The 21,152-nt window shown below is 41.5% G+C and overlaps 1 protein-coding gene across 27 annotated transcripts in view; it reads left to right on the top strand.

The window, feature by feature from the left end:
• Positions 1-21,152, top strand: part of celf2 (cugbp, Elav-like family member 2) — a 242,093-nt gene that overhangs the window by 203,194 nt on the left and 17,747 nt on the right. For 8 of the 27 annotated variants that reach the window (XM_085251508.1, XM_085251509.1, XM_085251506.1 and 5 more), the window contains 3 exons: positions 9,302-9,544; positions 13,534-13,597; positions 20,846-20,980. In XM_085251508.1, coding sequence (XP_085107634.1) covers positions 9,302-9,544; positions 13,534-13,597; positions 20,846-20,980 — 442 coding nt within the window. The remainder of the gene's footprint in view (positions 1-9,301; positions 9,545-13,533; positions 13,598-20,845; positions 20,981-21,152) is intronic. The other 19 variants (XM_085251515.1, XM_085251516.1, XM_085251514.1 and 16 more) reach the window with 3 other exon arrangements.

Here is a 21,152-nt window from a genome sequence, read left to right as displayed (position 1 = left end):
TGATGTGTGTGTTCGTGTGTCTGTGTGAGTGTATTCCCTGTCACGTACGTGCCACATGTCACGAGGAAGAAGTAAGGCAGACCGGGGGCCCATTCGTTGATGGCCCTGTCACTGTCATATCCATTCTCATTACGGTGTGACATTCAGGTACACGCCGGCACACATTTGTACACACACACACACACACACCCTTGCTCTCTGAATGTTAGGCCGTAATGAAAGTGGATATGAGCGGGACGGGTAATTCGCCGTCGAACCTCTAAAGACACACACGGAGAAAAGTGGGTCGCCTTCGTTGTGCTTTATTTGTGCTTTACATTATTCACTCCTTTTATAAAGACTCATTTAGCACTCAGGTTCCCCTCGTGCAGTTTTCCATCAACACTGATTTTTCTATTTCCTACCTTTTTTCTTTTTTCCTTTTCCCGCACGAAACTAGAGGGACACTTGTGTATTATCCTGCGCTTGCTGCATACGTGCACACACACCCCCTCCGACCCCCCGTCGGAAATGCAGAAGCGTTCAAGCGCATTTAGACGAGAGCTTAAGTAGAGCATGAGCGAAAACACAGCAGTGTCTGTTTAAACAGTGAACAAACACATCTGTCGACTGTAGTGAAGAGCAGAGACAGATACAGACTGACAGTGGGAAGAAAATAGGAGATTAGATTAATCAGGGGCTGATGTTGACACCGTATAAGGCTGGATGATCCCATGTTTTATTTTAACAGAAGGAGTCTGAGTTAGCCTAACTTATGAGTCTCGAGTATTTGTCACAAAATGCCAGATTCGTCTTTGTTTTCCAAATAGTCTCAATTTACTCTGAATTTAGTCACAGTTTACTATGTATATGCGTGTTCTAGAGTGTATATGCTCTGCCGGTGTTATAAGTACCATCTAAGTCTAATTTAAGCTGAATTGTTGATTCAGCTGTAGGATCAGTCTGGAGGCTTCAGTTTGTCGTGCTGTTCAGTCAAGCGTTGTTTTACACCGACAGGTGATGTGTGTGTCCACACTTGCTGACAGGAAACGCAATCCAGTCGCCCAGTTCTGATGTTATCAGCTCAGTGAACGGCCAGTAGGTGCAATTCTTCGTCTAATAGCAACTCAGAAGATGGTTTTCAAACATTGTAGGCACTCCAGCTTGTGCAGGAGACCTCTAGTGGTAGTTTGAAGAAGTGCATGTAAGATTTCCAAAGGTAAATAAATGTCTTGGTGATCAAGGAAAAGGATACTCAAGAGCCCTTTTTGCATTATACGCACATTCATAGAGCACATTATTAAATGCAGTTTATCTTCCACACAGTAAATATGCATCGGGGGCAAATTGGGGTTCAGGGATCAAACTACCCAACTTCTCATCAGCAAACAACCGATTCTACCTCCTAACAAATAGCCATCCATATTTTTGGTGCCTGAAAACAAACCTAAAGACAACCACTAGGAAAGAAAAAGCAAGCCGGTTGATGTGTCAAGCTCACACTATGTTTTGTTGCGCTTAATCTGAAGGGTGGATCGAATGAGGTACAGCTACAAAAAGGAGGAGGAGCCTGGCAGCATGTGTGAGACTGGTAACGACTTGTAATGGCTTTTCAGTGAGCTGATAACATTCAAAACTAGAGGGAGAATTTTGCACCACTTTAAGGTTGAAAATGATTAAAAGGTTGGATTGATGTCTTCATCAATCCAACCTTCAAGATGTCTGTTTTCGACAGCTTTTATAAGCTTCTGGGAATCTCAAAATGGACACAAAGCAAACCTTTTCTGCATAATATGGATTCTTAATATATATATTATTACAAAGGCAGGGAATTAATTCATTATAGATTTAATTCACTGTAATGGAAATGTTTTACACTATTAAAATAAGAAAAAACAACGACAATTATTTCAACTGATGAAAAACTGAGACAGTCTATAAATAATAAAGTGCGAAGCTAAAGTGGAAGGAGAAGTTTAATCACATGCAACAATGAACAGTTAAACATGGCACGATTTAAAGAGGGAGTGCTTTTCCAAGTATTGCCTTTGACAGATTTTGACGGTTCCTTCTGAGCGAGTAGGCTGGGTTTTGGGGACAATGAGTTGAAACAACATGCACAAAGAGCTCAGACGTGACGCGCAGACTCCTATAGATATCGGGGGCTCCTGACTTCCTATTAGCAGGGTAAGTTAACATGGTTTGACATTTGAAGGCTATGCGAGAGGTAAATAAATGAGATGGAGAAGGCTCAGAGCGCATAAACTCTCTTGAAAGCTATGAGAGATTGATTTCCAAGGTAAACGGACCGGAGCTTATAAGTTCAGTTCGCGCGAGTGCATCTGAGCATTTTGGGAAAGATGGGAAGCGATGTGTAATGCTCTCTTCACGGTTGTCTCAGAGCGTTGGCTTCAGGGAGCGTAGTTGGCTTTATTAGCTCAGTGAACTCCTGGTTAAGTCGATCCAAGTCACAGACAAAAGTTTCACTTTTTCCCCCCTTTTTCTTAAGGTGGTATTTTCGGCTGATCGATACGCTGTAATTACATCATTTTAAAGTCGGATACCGTAATTACAGCAGGTGATCATTGCAGTGTAATTTTGAGACCACGGGCTGTCATGCCATCGGCCTACACAGACCCATCTGTCAGTCAGGAACTGTGGCGTGACACCTGGGCATCAAGCATATGCAGCGCAGGTGAAATTTCTGAGGCATATTTTAGAGGTTTTATCAAGCGCACTCAACCTGCTGCATGATGGCAGCACTGACATCTATATTTCAGTGAAAATGCTGTTACGATATCTGTCTGAGACGGGCATTTCTGTGTAGGAGATTTGTCAAAAGATTGCAAGAAACAGACAAAAATAGCATTTCAGAATAGAGTGTTTTCCCCCGTAGAAGCATCTTCTGGTAAAAAATTCTCCCATGAGACTCGGAGCGCTTTATTTTTTATTTTTCAAGATGTGAAAGTTGTGCAACATGGGAGACTTGACTGACTGGAGCTGAAAATCTGTCTCCTGAAAATAGCTGAAAATGGGAATCGATGCTTCACCTCCAGCACCGAGACACATTGCTGTTGTTGAATATGAACCCAGAGACCATTTGAGGCAAAACAGGAACGTTTCTTTTTATGACCACACATTAGTATTCATATGTTGGGTAACATTAGTTGCCTGTTATCAATAAAGTCAGTGTATTGTGAGGAGCCGACTGTCCGCAGGAGACTCATGAAATATCCCGTAAGCGAGATGAAGCCATTATGTCGCCCCCTGCTGTTTGTATTCAAAAGTGGGCAATTTAAAGCAAATCAGATGGTTTACAAATTTAGATTTACTCAACATGTGGTGTAATTACACCCAGCAGAAAGGGTTTTACAGACTCCCATCGTATCAGCAGATACCGATAAACACTGGCCTCGTCAAACACTCTGAAATGGACTTAAATCACAGAGGCGTGATGGGTTGTTGGAAACGGGATAATTCCTGAGAGAAGTGACCCTCATTGGTTGTTATAGGTGGCTATAGGTAGTAGTTGGTAATTTTAGAAGAAATGGCAGAAGACTCTGGGCTTTTATATTTTTAGTTTCTTTTTCTTTAACCTGTTAAAATTTTAATTCCAGATAATACATCCCGAAAATCTTTTTGGTTCTGTTGTCTGGAGCTGCAGTCTTGGGCTCCTTACTACCAGCAACGCATCATTTAAACACCACAGCCTGCCTGAGTATTGTTGTTGATCACATCCATCCTTTTATTCTGCTTCCAGCAGGCCAATGCACCAGGTGTCAAAGCTCAAATCATCTTACAATGTTGTTTGTGGGCATGACGATGAGTTCACTGTACTCAGATGGCCTCCACAGTCACCAGCGCTCAATCCAATAGAGCACCTTTGGACATGTGGTGGAACGGGAGAGTCCCATCACGGATGTGCAGCCGACACAACAACTGTGTGATGCTGTCGTGTCTATATGGACAAAAAAAAAACTAACAGTAATGTTGGATCGCAGGCTGCGATGTTTCCTTTGAATGTCCTTATAAGGGCAGTCTCGGCCAAACCGTCAGACTCCACTGTTTGTCACAGGGTTGTGTAAAAGGTGTCCTTGTCTAAAGTAGGGCTTTAATCTAAAGGCTCTGGTGAAAGAAGGAAAGACTGACGTCATGGGTCAAGTGCAGGTTAACCTGTCACCATCTTTTGTTGCCTATTAATCTTTTGTGGCACTGTGAAGCTCACGAGATGCAGATTTCAGTGGAATATGATGGCAACTACCAGAATAGAAAGGAAATGCAGCTGCAGTAAAAACTATGAAATTACTTGTAAATGGGGACGAGTTATTTTTCATTGTTGCAGAGGGATGAATATGATAGAACATGAAAGACACGTGTAGCTAAAAATGAGATGTATGCATCTCTACTGAAATTGCAGTTAATGATTTTAACAGCTATGGGAGAAAAAGAGACGAGTGTAAGGAGATTATCACACCAGACTATGACAAAGATTTAATAGTCCTTTTATACTTGCCATATTTAGTTAGCGAGGGTTTGGAAAGTTATTTTTTTCTTCACAGGTTAATTACCAAAACTGTAAAATACACAATGTGTGAGTATTTTTATTTTTAGTTACATACACAAGTTACAAGTCCAAATTCTTTGGGAATCCAAGCACGTCAACTACTTGTTTAAATTTATGGAAGCATCTGAAAATATGCCCATCGTGCCACAGCATCAACTATGCTATATGAAAAATTAAGTGTATCCAGTGCTTTTAATAGTAATTTTTGGATGCTGAATATAAAAAAATGACACTTCACACAAACCTCTGCGCAAACTGGAATTGTGGATTTATCCCAAAAGCTATGACGTATTTTCAAAACCTGTAGTTTCGCCCACTTTTCTCCAGACTCTCACCTTTATGTTCTGTTTTTATTTTAAGATGAAGTTGAATCATATACCTCTAGCTGCCCAGAAACAGTGAAAGTTAGTCATAATTGCCCAAATTGCCATGGCTTCTGTTTAAAAATATATTTATAATAGACTTATAATCACACCATGCAAAGTTTAAACTTTAGATATGTAGTCCATGTAGTCCAATTCAAAAGATGGCTGCTGCAGAACAATTTCCAGAGAGTCATCAGTGGAGATTGATAATCTGCATTTTTAGTGCTGAGCTTTTAACTTCGTTATCTGGCAGAGAAATGTATCACAGAGAGAGACCAAACTGGAAAGGATGTTAGAGATGGATGGATGGATGAAAGTAGAGGAGCAGAGGATTAATATGGTGGAAATTAGGGTAGCTATGAAGAGTATGAAGAGTGGAAAGCTAGGTGGTCCTGATGAGATACCTGTGTAAACATGGAGATGTCCAAGAGAGAAAAGTCAGCTGAAGCAAGACAAAATTTGTGTGTGAATGAGAGGGAGACGGGTTGTCAATCTTCCAAAGTAATGGACAGTGCGAGAGGTCCAGGCTGGATGAAGTAGGTAGAAATGAGTGACAGGGGCGTGAAAAGGAAGATTTACAAGATGGTCGACTTGCTATGAGGTGTGTTTTGAAGATGGTGGAGCTCACAAAAAGACAGGAGGCCGAGCTGGAGATGCTAATATTTACATTGGGAGTAACCAAGATGGACAGGATTGGAAATGTGGACATCATCAGAGGGATATCTCAGGTTGAGAGGAGGGATAGTGGATGTACTGGTTGTTGAAGATGGAGCTGCTAGGCAGGAGGAAAAGACGAAGACCGCAGAGAAGGTGGATGTTGTGAATGAGGACATAGAAAGGGTTGGTGTGACAGAAGGGATTGTAGGAGCAGGGTGAGATGGAGGCAGATGGTCCACCATGGTGACCTCTAAAATGAGCAGAAAAAGAATATCCGGCATATCAGATATTAAATGTTCCTGCCTTTCCAGTGAAGTAACAGACTGTGTTATAGAAGAAAAGGTAATAGTCAATTGAATTCACGGGGCATGAGCAGGGAGCACGAGGTCCCATGTTCTGCCTGTTGCACTCTCTATCCATGCAGCTCCATCGCTGAAGCCAGAGTACTTCCAGAAGTGAGACCCCATCTGAGCATGTGGTTCACAAGGACCAGCTGGACAAAGTCCCAACGTAATCCTCCTGACACTGCCTGGAGTTCATCTGTCAAAACAGCTTCTGATATACATGGCTTTCTAGATGCTTGTTCATCTCAATCAAGGTTGATTAGCTCTTTAGTCAGAGAGTGTTTTTATATGAAAGTTCGAGCTGCTGCTAATCTGTGATGAATTTTTTAAAAAATCCCCTTAAGGTAAAAGCAGGATAGTTTGTTTCTTTGAGCAAAACTAATAGATGGCATGAGCTGCCACTTTCTCTCCATGTATCCTCAGCATTTAGGGGCGAAGGTAACCAACGAGGCAATCACCTGAAAAACAGCTTCAAAGTGCAACAACCGGCAGCATCAGGCGTAGATGCCTGTGGCCCTCAGCCTTCCTCCCAGAGCAGGACTCTCATTCCGGGCTGCATTTCCCCTCACTCACAAGGTGTCAACTGGAGTGATGAGATATTTAGCAGAGCGGGATAGGGAGCTCGGTTCTCAGGGGGAATCGACTCCAACGGCGAGGCCCCGACTAACCCTCGCCCTCCCAATACAATTCTCCCGTCGTCTCCTCTACTTTATCTGTCGGCGGTCAGAATGAAGAGGCAAAATGACCAGTGGAGAGACAGAGTAAATATGGCCGAGCCGCCGACAGACAGGAGACGAGCTCATTCAGCTGATAAGTCAGGCCCCGGCCTACAGAAGAAGGGCAGTAACACACGGAAACAGACACATACACATACAAGGAAGCAGATACACTGGATGTTCTATCTGACAAAGAAGGTCTGCTTTTAAATTACACAGAAACTCTAGTTTTTAATGTTGCTCAGGATGTGATGTGTATTCTGTCATTGGTCAGATTGTCGCATTTCACAGTAAGAGAAAACACAGAGCTTTAAAAAAAAAGCATGCATCTGTATTCTTCGATGTGTTTGTTATAAGAATGAAGCTGCTGAACCAATTAAAGTCATATCAAAATGATTCAGTGCTGTGTCTCAATTTATACCGAGATTAAAGGCATAATATTTGGTGCAAAAGCCAACAGCCATCAGTTGTGATGATGTGATGTTGGTAAGAGATTAATTCGGCTTTGAAATTCATTTAATTTCCCATTAAAGTTTTAGGCTAGACTCTTTATTTTTGACAGTCATACTGTCAAAGTGTAGGCATACGCTTCTAAAGGTGTTAATGATTATTAATTGATTATTTTGGAGGATATTTAGGAAAAAAAACAATGAATTTTTAGGCCTTGCGTGTAATTACAGTGGTGGATTCTCATATTAAACATGGCCATAGCTTTAAATAGTGACATCAGTGTATGTACAAATACTCCCTGTGAGACAAAAGCTCAGGCTTCTCACAGTTTTTTTTTCTGCTCTTGGATCTCTATGATGTCACAGAGAGGATATCCCTTATTTGGACATCTCAGGCATGCAGCTCTGGCTGTGCGCACAGAAGCACTTTCCACTTCCTGTTTAGACCATCTGTTTGTAAGAGGGCAGCCAATCAGAAGAAAGTTGACTCAAAGGGATAAATGGCCCAAATGTATGAGTATCAACACAAAAATGGTGAGGCCTAAAAATCAAGTTTGGGCTGCTTGTTTGGGGTTGGCATGCCCTCAGCTTTTAGCATCTCACTCCTAGCATCGTGTTAGCATCAGAGACTGACAGATTTTCTTTTCAGGAATGCAAAATTGTGTCCAGAAAGGGTACAGATTATATGTTACTGTCGCATTCTTGTCCCTAAACTCAGTAAATTTAAAGTAAAGTGCATATTTTCACTCCCTAAATGTTGGGGATCGTTCTTCCTGTGCCCCGCACTAAATGATCTCAGACACCTGTTCAGCAAACACGCATGAAAAGGCCGGTTTGTCCGACAAACTCATTACTTTGGAACACCCGGTACTGCCAAATCTAAATAAATGCAAATGGAAATCACGGTGTTATTTTTACCAAAGTGGTCCTGACTGAAGTGTGAATGCTAAAAGCTAGTTTCACAGTACACGCTCTGATCCACAGTGAAGGAAGGAAGTGCAAACGCTCGCTCGCTTTCACTCTTGCACAAAATACCTGCACCGGCACACACAACCGTCATACAGCACATCTCCGCTCCAAAACGTGTGCAGCGCTATCTGCAAAGTAGGCAAATCCCTTCTCTCCCCCGCCGAGTGCGGAATCGAGCCTCAAACTAAATGTTTCAATCAAAAGGTTTTTATCCTCCTGTGGCAGATTGCCTTTGTTTTTGAACGGATTTGCCCCTAGTTAGGCTTTGATTGCGTTGTGTGAGTAATGGTGTGGTGTGATAGATTATGACTTGCCGTCTCAGCTTCGTTTCAGCCGGCACCGCAGCCTTCATCAGGAGCGTTGTGGGTTTTTGTCTCCTTCGTGTCATAGTTGTTAGCAAGCGTGTTGGACGTCTGATTTGTTACCCAGCTTCAGTGTGCGTACACAATCATCTCTCTTACACACACACATACACACACTGCCGCTGCTCTGAGGCGTAAGAATTCGAACAATTAGATGCCGTTCTAGTGACCGTTAAAATCTCTAAATCTTTCTCTTGCCCTCTCAACCTCTCTTCGTAGTCGCCCAAATCACTCTCTCTCTCTCTAGGTCTTTCCCCCCCTCTTTCACACATATTAACACACTCACACACAGACACACACAGATCAAGTCTCTCTTCATATGAGATGATGAAATAGTTGGAGAACTCGGGAAATCTGTTTCTGGTGATACCGTTTTGGACTCAGAGATAACTGAGCCCTTTTGGGGGAAAGAAGAAAGCCCACCGGCTTTAGACTCAAGTTTCCTGTGTGACTGTGTGTGCGTGTCCTGTGTCCCTGAGTGAGTGTGTGTGTGTGTGTGCGCAAGAGAGGACTTTTTAATTGAGAATATTTTCTTTCTTTGCTGAAGTTAAGTTTGTTAATACAAAGATGTTTGTGGATGATTTCAGGTGTGAATCATCACTGTAGACATGTGGCTTATTGCCCATATTGTGTTCACTCAGTACAACAATTATTACAGGTGTGTTTGCAAGCAACAAAGTACCTGAACAATCCTTTGACTCCTTTTCTCTTTCTTCTCCCATTTCCTCTTGTGGCCTTTCTATACTTCCCTTTCATCTTCTATCACTTCTTTATTTTTTATCTCACTTCCTCACTCTCTTCTTCCCTTCTCCCTTTCTTCATCCTTCTCGTTTTCCCTTTCTTCCTCTCTTTCCCTCCCCTTCTTTACGCTCCTCCTCATCCTCCCATCTCCGCAGGGCTGCTCATCTCCCATCGTGGTGAAGTTTGCCGACACACAGAAGGACAAGGAGCAGCGGCGTCTGCAGCAGCAGCTGGCGCAGCAGATGCAGCAGCTCAACAGTGCGACCACCTGGGGGAGCCTGACGGGCCTGGGCGGCCTCACCCCGCAGTATCTGGCTGTAAGGAGCGCCGCCGAGCCGCCCACCTCCATCACCTCCTCCACAACCCCTTACTGCAGCCCCGTGGCCAACACAGCAGCAGTCAGTGCCCCCAAACAAGAACAATCTAACTCAAAAAAATCTATCCAACATAGGCCTGCCGTCTTCTCCTTCTTCATTTCTTCCTTTTGTTCTGTAATTCCTTTTTTAGAGCTGCCATTGTTCCTCTCCTTTATCTTACTCTTGGGAAAGTTGCGCAGTGAGGAAATGGGGTCTCTGAATTAAGATTGCCAGAAGATGATCTTTCATGTTCGATATCTGAAAAATGTTCACGCCAGATAAAAATGCAGGGATTCACGTCCTGTTTCTGAATTTCTCATGAAGTGCTCATTGCGATGGTGTTCACAGATCTGCATTCAGTATTAAATTGGAGGTGGAAAGCCAGAAAGTAGAAAAATCAATAGTTTAAAACAATTTAGTTGTTGAATTTTTGACAAATAATAGAAACATAATTAATGAAATCATAATTATATTTCATCAGGAATATTATTTAATTCATGTATAACTAAGTCAAGGGATTCTAAAACAACTGTTTTATGATCAGTTTAATGTTTGTGTAGGTTACGGCTGAAAAGTTACATTTTATCCTAAAGATTTCATTTTTGAGCCCGTTCTGGTCCTCAGGTCATCAACTATTACATTTAATTTAAAGGTGATACTCGTGTGACGCACTCGTCAAACCGCAATATTTTCACAATCCTAAGTGAACAGCTAGACCAGGGGTCAGCAACCTCTCACACCCAAAGAGCCATTTGGACACGATTTCCACGCAAAAGAAAACACTGGGAGCCGCAAATACTTTTTGACATCTAAAATGAAGATAACACTGTAATATTGTTTTTTTACCTTTATGCTTTGTGTGAACAACTAAGGCGTGTTGCTTAAATCCATGAAGTGCTACAGAGAAAATTACATTTTTTTTATGTAATTAACACATTTTGAACTCTTAAAGACATATGCTAAAAAATTTTAAAAAATTGATATTTGCAATATTCTGCCTAAATATGTACTTTACCTGGTTAATGTGTGTGGCGGGGCGTGGTCTGCAGCGCCGCTGCAGGGGAGGCGGACGCACCTGAGCGGCAATCGCGCCTCGCCGCCTCAACGTCTGTGCTGTTGTGTTGGTATATGTCGGGCTGTGCGCTTTAACACCGGCTGCATGCGTACAGCAACCGTGTGTGAAAAGTGGTCAATAAAGAGATGCTGAAAAGCATGTTCATGGAAACATCGTCGGGTCTGCCGTGGTATGTTTACAATGGGACTTCTGCTCCTGAACCTCTGCGCACAGCGTCTGCAAATCGGGGCTGTACGAAGTCACTTTCATCTTTACGCAGGACTGTAAGCTGTCATCTGTGAGGCGTGAGCGGTGTTTGCTTTTAACATAGTCCACGGTGGAGCTGCTGACATAATGTGGATCCGAAGATCCAGAATTGTCTTACCTGGGGTTGAAAGTCTCGATAAATGCACGGCGTTTTGGCGGGTATATCGGCTTCCACAAGTGTGACGCTTATTTTGAGCGATCAAAAAAATAATAGAATAGAATTTTATATTTATATTTCAATATCACAATAATCTTCCAATTTAGAACTACAAGTTAAAAAAGAACTAACATAAATAAAAAATAAAATCAGCTAATTACTTAAAAAAAAAAAAGTATTTTCCCAAACCGCACTAAAAGGACTAAAGAGCTGCAGGTTGCCGACCCCTGAGCTAGACGAAGCAAAAGTAAACAACTGCTAGCATCAGGGCTTCAAAATAGCCATCTAAATAATGTCCTTAGCTTACTTACCTTAGCCATTAATGTAGTAATCTACAAATTAATAATTAACCAGCTAGTAAAATAATAATAATAATAATTAGCATTTCACTATTTCTTAATGGTAAATAATTTTTACATCCTTTATTGATGTATTTTATTTTTTTAGTTAACTAAAAAAATTACAAATTAAATGCAATAGCAATGTAGCCTCAAAACTATATTAAGCAATTTTAGGCAAATGTGCGCTAATATTTATGATTATGCTATGCACTGTATAACATAACATTCTAGCGGTTGACTGATCACACACTGTCTGATCTGAAGAATCAAGAATCAAACTTACTATTCCAGTGAAGTGGCATACATCAACTATAAGCACAAAAATAGCCTAGCTAACGTATGCCCTGGAAATGCTGCGTAAATGTATAACGTGACTACCTAACCAACAAATCTTTAAAAGCTTCACATGTGCCAGATTATTACTTGAAAACTGAAAAATATTTTCCACCTGTCCTTTAGCTGTTCTTTTACAACTATGTAACCGTATCAGTAATTCCATCCGCCGTTTGCTCTTCCTGTCATACGTAAAGCAACTAGCGAACGCTCCGGACATGCTTGGTTATCTTTGTAGCTGATAGCATCTCTTCCTCTTGTGCCGTCATACCCTGTTTGTACTTTACAGTGTGTTTTTGCTTTAGGTAGCAAAGAAGAACTATTGTTTCCACCTTCAGTGGGAACAGTTTTCTTTGATATTTTACAAAGTATTGTGCTTTGAGGTCTGTCCTGTTGTAGCTCCTTTTTAAATGCTAAATCATCATCAGAGGCTGACACCCTTCTCTCGCTCTTTTATGTAAATGCATGACATCTCTGTGCCGCTGATATCGAAACATATTACAGTATTATGTGGAAAAGTATGTTACTAGGGTGTGAAGACTAACAAACACATTATTTAATTGTTTTGCCGACAGATGTGTTGAAGCTATATCCAGCGTGTAGATCATGTCTGTAGATAATCTGGCAAGTTGGGTAACGCGTATGTATTAAAATGATTCAAAATAAAGTTGAGGGTGACGCAAATTATGGGATTTTCCAGAAGATAAACCAAAAAGTGAATGAATGGAGTGTTGGAGATAATCCTGAACAGATTTTTGCAACTTTTTGTGGATCTTGTTCTCCAAAATTTGTTAGCATAAACTATAAATTAGAGGTTTTCTGCTAATGATAATAATTATCCGTTTTCTATTTTCAAAAATAGTAGTCATTACTTTTAACTCCAAAAAGTATGAATCAAAAATGGTTAGTAGATAATTTCATGGATACAGAGGCGCTTGCCTGATGTCCTCTTTGAAAATTTATAATGTCTAAATTTTGTGGATTTAAACGGGTGTAAAAATAAAACTGGAGGTTGGCGTGGAGCGTACTGGAATCGTCTGATGTCCAATTTAAAAACTGCTGCAGCAGAAGCTCAGCTGCTCAGCGTCTAAAATTGTTTAGACGCTTTTGATTTTTTGATTGGGAAGTTTCTCATTTTATACTAGGGTTCAGAGACCCCTTTCTCCTCTTCTCCTTCCTCAATAGCTTTGGGGAGCTAACCCTTGACTCGTTGCTCTTTAGTTTCTAATTTAACAACCTAAACCGCCGTTAAAATACACTTCTTAAATGTCGGGGATTTGATTCCCATTTTGTTTGATCCTAGCTGCAATTTGCACCTCTCCTTTGAGCGAGGGTAAAACAGAGCTCAGACAAACATCTCTCCCTTACTGTATATCGATTTATTTGGAGCTAAAGGTGGGGCGTTGAGATAAAAAATTGTTTTGCGAATTGAGTTCCCAGATTTTTCTGCGCTTTCAATCCCCTTTTCTCAGTCCTTTCAAAAGATTAAGCTCTATTCTGGGAAGGAAAAGAAAATATCACACAATAGAAACAAGATGTTAATTTGCTGTTAATTCAAGTCTTTGAAGGATGAGTTTTTGACAGCATCAGTATTCCACTTTTGTTTTGGAATCTAATTAGTCGGCTAGATTAGAGCTTTCATGCTCAACTTGTCTGAGAGAATCACGGTGGAACACAAACAGTGTTTCCTTAGAGGAGAGATCAAACTATATTAGCAGCTCATCGAGCACTGATGCAAAAACCACACTGCTAAACCGCTCATTACAAGTTTAGTTCTCACTGTTGCATAGTATAGACATGTATTCAGCTGTCGGTATCCACTGGCTCACTTTCTTCTCCTCTTTTCCCTTCTCCCCCTCGCCTCTCTTTCTTTCTCCAGTTGCTTCAGCAAGCAGCCTCCTCTGGTAACCTAGGAGCCTTCAGCGGGATCCAGCAGATGGCCGGTGAGTCAAAAATCAGTTGATAGACTCACAGATCTACCACGGCAGTGGACTCTTTGTTGCGCCTCTCTGTTTTTTTTTTCCCACAGACTTCTAAAACAGGACCAAAGAGCATAACAGATGAACTCGCGTGGTGGAGTTAAGAGAGATCTTTGCCCTGAAGATTTATTAACTGTTGCTAAGATTTGTCTTGATCTTTTAATGAGGCCAGACAAGAGTTGTGCCCTGGGCGTGTAACAGTAGCACTGAGGCTTTGTTGGGGATGGATGAATCACAGAACGGAGGAAAGAGAAAGAAAAAGGAGCACAGAAAATGGTTAAAAGTGGGCACCTTTGGTGGATTTGTTGCACTGCAGGCTGGCGCCATCTACTGCTCTCTTCCTGTGGAGGGCCTCTGATCTATCATCTTCACTTCCATACTTTCTTTCATGAGTATCTGCAGGTTCAAAGCAAAGTTAAGCCTTTTGTTCACTCTAAAGGAATTGAGCTTAGGGAAGACACTACAAGGGAGCAGGCTGAAATTTTTTACCTAGTAGATGTCGCTGCAAAACTTGGCTTCGTTTTGGAAAAATATTTTATGTATTACACATTTTCTGGTTTAAATATGAAAATGATTCATTATCTAAATATGTGCCAGCTTACATACTTTTCCAGAACAGAAATTTAAAGACTAGATAAAGCCAGGTTAAAAATGTACTCTTTAATTTAGTTACTGTCCAAAGGCTTTTTTTTCCTCCCAGCAGCAAGAAAAAAATACATTTTGGGAATAAAATCTTGTATAAATGAGGCTCCGAATCACATTTGAGTAAGAATTTCCATAAAAATATGCAGCATATAATCAGAAAGTTTCATTGATGTAAGTGCTAGTGGATTTAATGTAAATTTGCATGATATATATTACAAATTATTGGCGACCTAGAGGATTTTTACAAGCCTGTATCACTTGAAACTTTCACAGCTGGTTACTTACATGTAGACAATTATTTCTGCGTCTGAACTTTACTGAAAAATTATTTTTAAATGTATAAATTAAATATTACATGCCTACATATGTGCTGAATTGCATACTTTTCTTGAATAGAAATTCAAATATTGACTAGTTCACCAAAAGTCAAATATTTTAACAGAAGTGATTCTGTCAAAAAAGATTTTTTATCACTTCATAAAACAAAAAACACTCAGTCAGAGAAGGTCAATCTTTTTAATCATTCTTAGCAATAAAACCTCAGTAATACTTGGCTGTGAATGTTGGATCCTAGTATTTATGGGGAGAAATGTAAACCTATATTATTAACTTACATTAACACAAATATTTTCCATGTTGCAACCGGTCTGACATTTGTATGTTTATGTTTTTATGCAAATCAGGCATTTACCCATATAAATATGTGCCTGTTTGCATTTTTTTTCTCAAAACAGAAATTTGAACAGTGCATGAAGTGGAAATACCTTGAACGGCAAATGTCTTTTACTCCCAGCAGACAGAAAAAAGTACATTTTTGGCATGTTTTTGAGTAAAGTGCTCTATAAATGAGGCCCTGAATGACCTATAAGCAGCATAGCATAATTAAACTTCCTCAATAGTTTCCTTACATTAACACAAATATTTTCCATGTTGCAAGCATTCTGAAATTTTATGTTTAAATCTGCAAATTAGGCAATTATCTACCTAAATATGCGCGAATTTCTCCAGACCAGAAAACCGAACTTCAGATAAAACCTGGAAATCTGCTAGAAATAATCAAACATTTTGATTTTATTGGATGCTCTAAACATCAGAGATGTTAGGTAGATGTTAGGCTTAAAGTATGTAAAACTATAATTTTTAATATTTTAGTGTTATTATTTTAGTATTTACAGGGAGAAATTTTCATTATCGGGAAACTTCCCCAGGTGCTGACTTACATTTGGACAGTTACATGCACATGAGGCATTATCTCATTGAATATGCACTAATCTGCATAATCCTTCAATAGACAAAGCGCAGTCAAATAACAGCCAGTGAAGGTTTTCCAACACGTGAAGACAGGAAATGAAGCGGTATGGGACAGTAATTCTCCTAAGTGAAGCTGCAGCAATAAAAAATGCATATTGTATTAACCCAGTTCTGTATTAATCTAAGCCTTGAGCTCGCCAAGAAGCTCTGCTATTAAATGTTGAACAAGATAAAATCTCTGTATTTAAGAAATATAATTTTTAGGGCTTTAAAATTTGGGTTATTTAAGACTTTCAGGCACTCGTGGATACTCATCATCTCAACTTTCTTCTCTCTTTCCATTAAACTCGTCTCCTCTTTCTTGCTTTTTTATTTTAAGCCTCCTTTTTGCAGATTCTCCCCCACCTCCCACCCTCCTCACTCACAGTTTCTTCATCTCCCCTTTACGCCTCCCTCCAGCCTTCGCACTCTGACTGTTCTGCCCTCCTTTGGTTCGCTTTCTTCGCGAGGTGTCAGCTTTTAATTGTATGTTGTTTAGCGCGCATAAAGAAACTGCCAAAGGATCCGAGCGTGATAAGACTTTTTTAAAGTGGCGAGCCCCGTCTTGTCTCCTCTCGTGTTCTGTCACGTTCCCCTGAGTTGCAGTGCCTCGCAGTTTCCCCGCAGCTGTTTAAATTTTTCTGCCGTTGGGCTCAAACATACATTTTCCTTTCGAATATACACTCACGCTGACAAACAGGCTTTAGGATTTGGAGCGGCGAGTGAGTAACGGTGTCTGAATCTGGAGATCTGTTGGTCCTCCATCTGCGATGCGGAGCGCGAGAAGGGAGAGGGAGCGAGTATTAGTGATTGGCAGGAGATGTGAGACAGCTGAATGACATCTGGTCCCAGTCTTTAACACGAGGAGCTGCAGAGCTGAGAGGCTTCAATTACACCAATGAGCATTCAATTAGATGCAGCCAACGGCAGCCTGGTGCAGGCCGGCGCTGCCATACAAGCTGCAGGGAGCGCACACGCACACACGTGCATCCCTGCACACATATGTACTCACACACTCGCGAACCATCTGGCCGGCCCTGAAACCCCGGAAAATAGAATGAATTTGTCTCATACGATCTCTCTTTCTTTGTCTCCGCTTTATTCCTCTCTAGCCCAGTTATTTTTTATCTCTTGGCCTGCTCCTTTTCTCTCATAACTGGCTTGAAAATAAATGCTGGTTCAATGAGGGTGACTGTCTTCGACAAATGCAAGTAAGAATGGGTGTAGAAAAGAAGAAAAAAGGCAGAAAAGAGGTTGCAATGAGTGCAAAAGATAGAGACAAAAGGGAGCTGCTGGAATTGTCTTTGTCATCGACTGAGGGAGAGAAAAGAAAGGCTGGAAAAATGGACCAGGAAAAGGGTTGGTGGGAAATGAGGTACTGAAAAGCTAAAAATGTAGACGAGGGAGGAAAAGGCCAGTACGAAAATTGGGAAGTAGGGAAAAGGAAGATAAGAAATGGGCAAGTAGGGAAAGATAGATGAAGGGGTCAGGATATAGGAAAGAAGGGAGAGCAATGAAGCAGAGAAGGGAAAGGAAAATGTAAAGCAAGAATAGGGAGGAAATTAAAAAGCAAGGAAAGTAGGAAATGAAAGCGAGGAAAAGAAGAGGGAATAAAAGGAAAAAATGTGGAAAAGATGAGGAAACGAAAGAATAAGAAAATGAAAGTTAAAGAAGCAGAAACATACATAAGAACCAAAGTAGAGAAGAAGAAAGTAAATCAAGGGCAGAAAAAGGAAAATGACAATGATGGAAAGATGAGGAAAGAAAAAAGTGGAAAGGAAAGGAGGAAACAAACGAAGGTGGGGGGAAAAAGCGCAGCGAAGGTAAAAGTGAAGTGATTCTCTACAATGACCATTTATTAGCATTGTAAACACACTCGAGCGTGTTTGTGGATCTCTGCCTCACACATAGAGAAGGAGGAGGTCTGCAAAATAAAAACATACTTTCGATTATAATAAAGAGGTATGAATGAGAGCTCTTGTAAACAGCCTTCCCTCTGTGTTACCTGCTCCGTGGAGTCAGAAATGAGATCTAGCAGCAGCGCTGAAACCACATATCTCCTCGCTCATGTGGCGCATTGTCTGCCTTATCTGGAAAAACAACACTGTTTGAATTAGGCTGGAGCGTGCGTTTCATGGGATGCGATAGAAAGAGCGGCGGCGGTTTTTATCCCCACCTTTGCGCAGAAGTAGAAATCCATTTCGGGTTGTGAGATACGACGGAAAATTGGAGAAAATCGCTTTGCAAACGAGATTGGTTTTGGCTTCGGTGTAAGTAAGCGCAGATGAGTGGGGGAAAAACTCAGATGCGTGCAGAGGCACACTCGCGCGCTTGGTGTCTTTAGCTTTGTTTACACACACACAACACACACACTTCCTGCTGCAGCACCTCGATATCTGTCGTCATTGGCTGCGTTCAATTTGACTGTCTGGGTGAAGGATATCTTTGTAGAACCTCTAAGCATTCACCACGGTGTCAAACAAGATGGATTTTCTTCATGGTGTCTTGTTCGTGTGTGTCTTATTTGTATCCGTGTGCAAGAGTGTGTGTGTGTGCGTGTAATCTCATGGTACGGTATATACACGCAAACTGTATATACGACGCATACACCTCACATTGACAGTGTCCACCCTTTTAACACGAGGCAGAGGAAGCATCTCTGTGGTAAGACCTTTACTTTCTGCTCTGATGACTGTTTGCTTTCGGAGGTTTTGTACTCACACACACTCACACTAACACACACACACGCGCGTATTTGTGGAGTGAGGTGAAAGGTTGAGTTGTGCTCACAGACAGTGTTTTATAGCCTCTGCTTCGCCATCATTTAGGCGTTGGCACATAGGCATTAATTATGCTTAAGTACAGGCCGTATGCTTAATGCCAGAAAGAAGATTAACAATGAGGAGAGTTCAGCCTTCAGGGGTCCCTGAAATAGAGGGTGACTGCTGAAAGGGAGAGGGCTTTAATATTTAGTTTAAAAGGGAAGGCTTCAATCATTTGGCATCACATAGGGGCCAGCCATAGACTGCATAATGTCCAGGTACTCTAAACGGTCATTGTTTGTAATAGCCAGCAGGGAGTGACTCATCTAGTAAAGTCTAATGGAAACTTACTTCTCATTCGATTTATGATCTCAGTAAATACTTTCCGCTGGAATTTATGGCCTCAATCAGTAGTTTTAACGCCACAGTCACATTAGGGAAAATAGGGGTTGCATGACCAAAATTATTGGGACAGTATGTCATGAACTTGAAGTTTTATTGCCTCTGAAATGGTGCCTTCAAAGAAGCAGACCAAGCCTTGGCAGCACTCGCAGCCAGGTGCCATCCTCCAAGCGACTTTGGTGCATCAGGACGGCGATAAAGCAGAAACAAGACGGACTCTGTCTGCTTTGAATTAGGTCGAGTTGACAATTAAAATTGCAATCTTGCCACTTGCATTCAGAGAAAGTCACATTAACTACTGAACCTTGGAGAAACAGAAATGGTTCCAGATATAGTGACGTAGTTGCTCAAGGACGGTGATTCAACTGCGCGATGACGTAGGCGCTCAGTAACCTTACCTTAAGAGTCCACTACTGCAAAAAATATATATATATTGCAGGCAAGTTGCACAGACTGACTCAAATTGATTGCAACATGTTGACGATCGGCTATATTAGATGACAGTTATTTCCACACCTTTAAAGTGAATGCAGTCAGTTCAATCAGACCATGATCATTTGGAGACCAGTTACCTCCCACCAGAGGGTGAGGATGTTGCACATCTGGGCGACCAGTTGATTCCAACAACTGCTTGAACTCAGTCACCAAATTCCCAGATTTTCCGTAGCCGCAGTGAGTTTGCGGTCCTCATTTTTCCCTCTACTGTGACTGAGCCGTAAGTCAAATTTAATAAAACATGATGATAATTTTCTCAATTCTGGTCCCACTCTTAGTTACAGTGAATATAAAATAAAGCAGGGGCTTCTTTTCATTGACAGTATAAGCATAAGAGTATAAGCAACGTGTCTCCTCTTGTTTTCTACTTCTTAACCCTCCTGAGACCCTCACACATCCTCACACGGGGTCATTATATTTATGCTTTTCTATAAATTCGAAGTGTTTTGTACCTTGTGACAATGATGAATTTATAATGTACCATAAACCCACTGTCCCCATGCAAGGTTGTACTTTTTAAACATTATTTGAAAGACGATGGTCCACCTAATCCCAAATAGCTCGGAAAAATTAAAAATAGGTCCCAACAAGAGCTCCAGCCTCAGGAGGATGATGGGACTTCATCCAGATTTTTATATTTGAAGTCTCTGAGCCCAGCTGATATGAATACACCCATATGTTTAGTCTTTCTTTGGCCCTTAACTCAATTCAGTGTCATGTTTACTAATTTACTTAAAAACTGAACTTTTAGCTTTTAAGGATTCATTGACTCTCACATTAAGTGCCTATTTTGATCGTTTAAATGGCATTTTGGCAATTTGCTGGTGCAAAAATAGTTTTGTGTTCTGTTTTTTGCATAAACGTAAGAGTTTTATGGGCTTTTTCCACATCTGCACCTTGATACCTGCAAACTATCAAACAAACTGGTACAGGTTGACATCAGTCAACAAGGCCGATATAGGCCAGTTCCAATGTGTGGTGCCCTTTAGTTTCATCCTCTGAACTACAATATCATAAAAGCTCCCATCATTACCCTGTGATATAGATGTGATGGTCTTTGTTGAGCTGGCAGACATTTATTTATAGAAGCATGAGTTAGCTGAGCAGACTCGGAGCTCTTGTTGAATCTAAAGTGGTATAATTGGCTAAAAAGCCCATATAAGCACTGTAGGAAGGTTAGTTTCCTCCTGCATTGTCTGAGCCCTCTCCGCTGAGCTTTAATGCTTCTTGAATATAAAAAAATATATAACGTTAACTAAATCGCTGAGATGATTTCTTCCTCCGGAGCAGCTCCGCCTCAGAGAAACGCGCCAAACCTAAAACACTGCAACAGCTGCTTTTTACTGATTCAGACACTTTGGGGACTTATTAGCAAAATCAGCTTCTGTAGTGTTTGCCTGCACACGCTACAGATTCTTCACAAAGACCTCAAATAAAGAGCATTTCAAGGTTTACATGTGCAGGATATCCACACACTCCACTGCTGTACACCTCCGGACACCCAGCAGCTAACGTGTGTTCAGTGCTGTCCTCTGGTACGCTGTCCCGGTCCAGCCAGGCGACCCAGCCACGCCTCAGCCCCAGGTTTGACACCACCCTCTCTGGCTCCTCTCTCCAGGTATGAGTGCTCTGCAGTTGCAGAACCTGGCCACTTTAGCGGCGGCAGCGGCGGCGGCCCAAAACTCAGCCAGCCCCTCCACCGCAAACCCCCTGTCCTCCAACGCCGCCTCCCTGGGAGCGTTGGCCAGCCCAGGTAACGCCACAGCCACTCAGGTTGGGGGGTCCAGCGCCGGGGGAGGGTGGAGGGCCCGACGCCTGCCTGCGTCCTTCGCTCTCCATCGTTACCATTGCCACTGTTGTCGTCCCACGATCCCCGCCGCATCATCACCGACACCATTACTGCCGAAACATCCTCATTGTTTGGA

This window comes from Mchenga conophoros, linkage group LG17 (assembly GCF_057382185.1).
Source record: "Mchenga conophoros isolate Kocher_MC1m ecotype Shallow Benthic linkage group LG17, M_conophoros_male_GT1.1, whole genome shotgun sequence".
In the NCBI taxonomy this organism is placed as follows: Eukaryota; Metazoa; Chordata; class Actinopteri; order Cichliformes; family Cichlidae; genus Mchenga; species Mchenga conophoros.
Note: the sequence above shows the minus strand (reverse complement) of the source record. Positions and strands in the feature narration are given on the sequence as shown.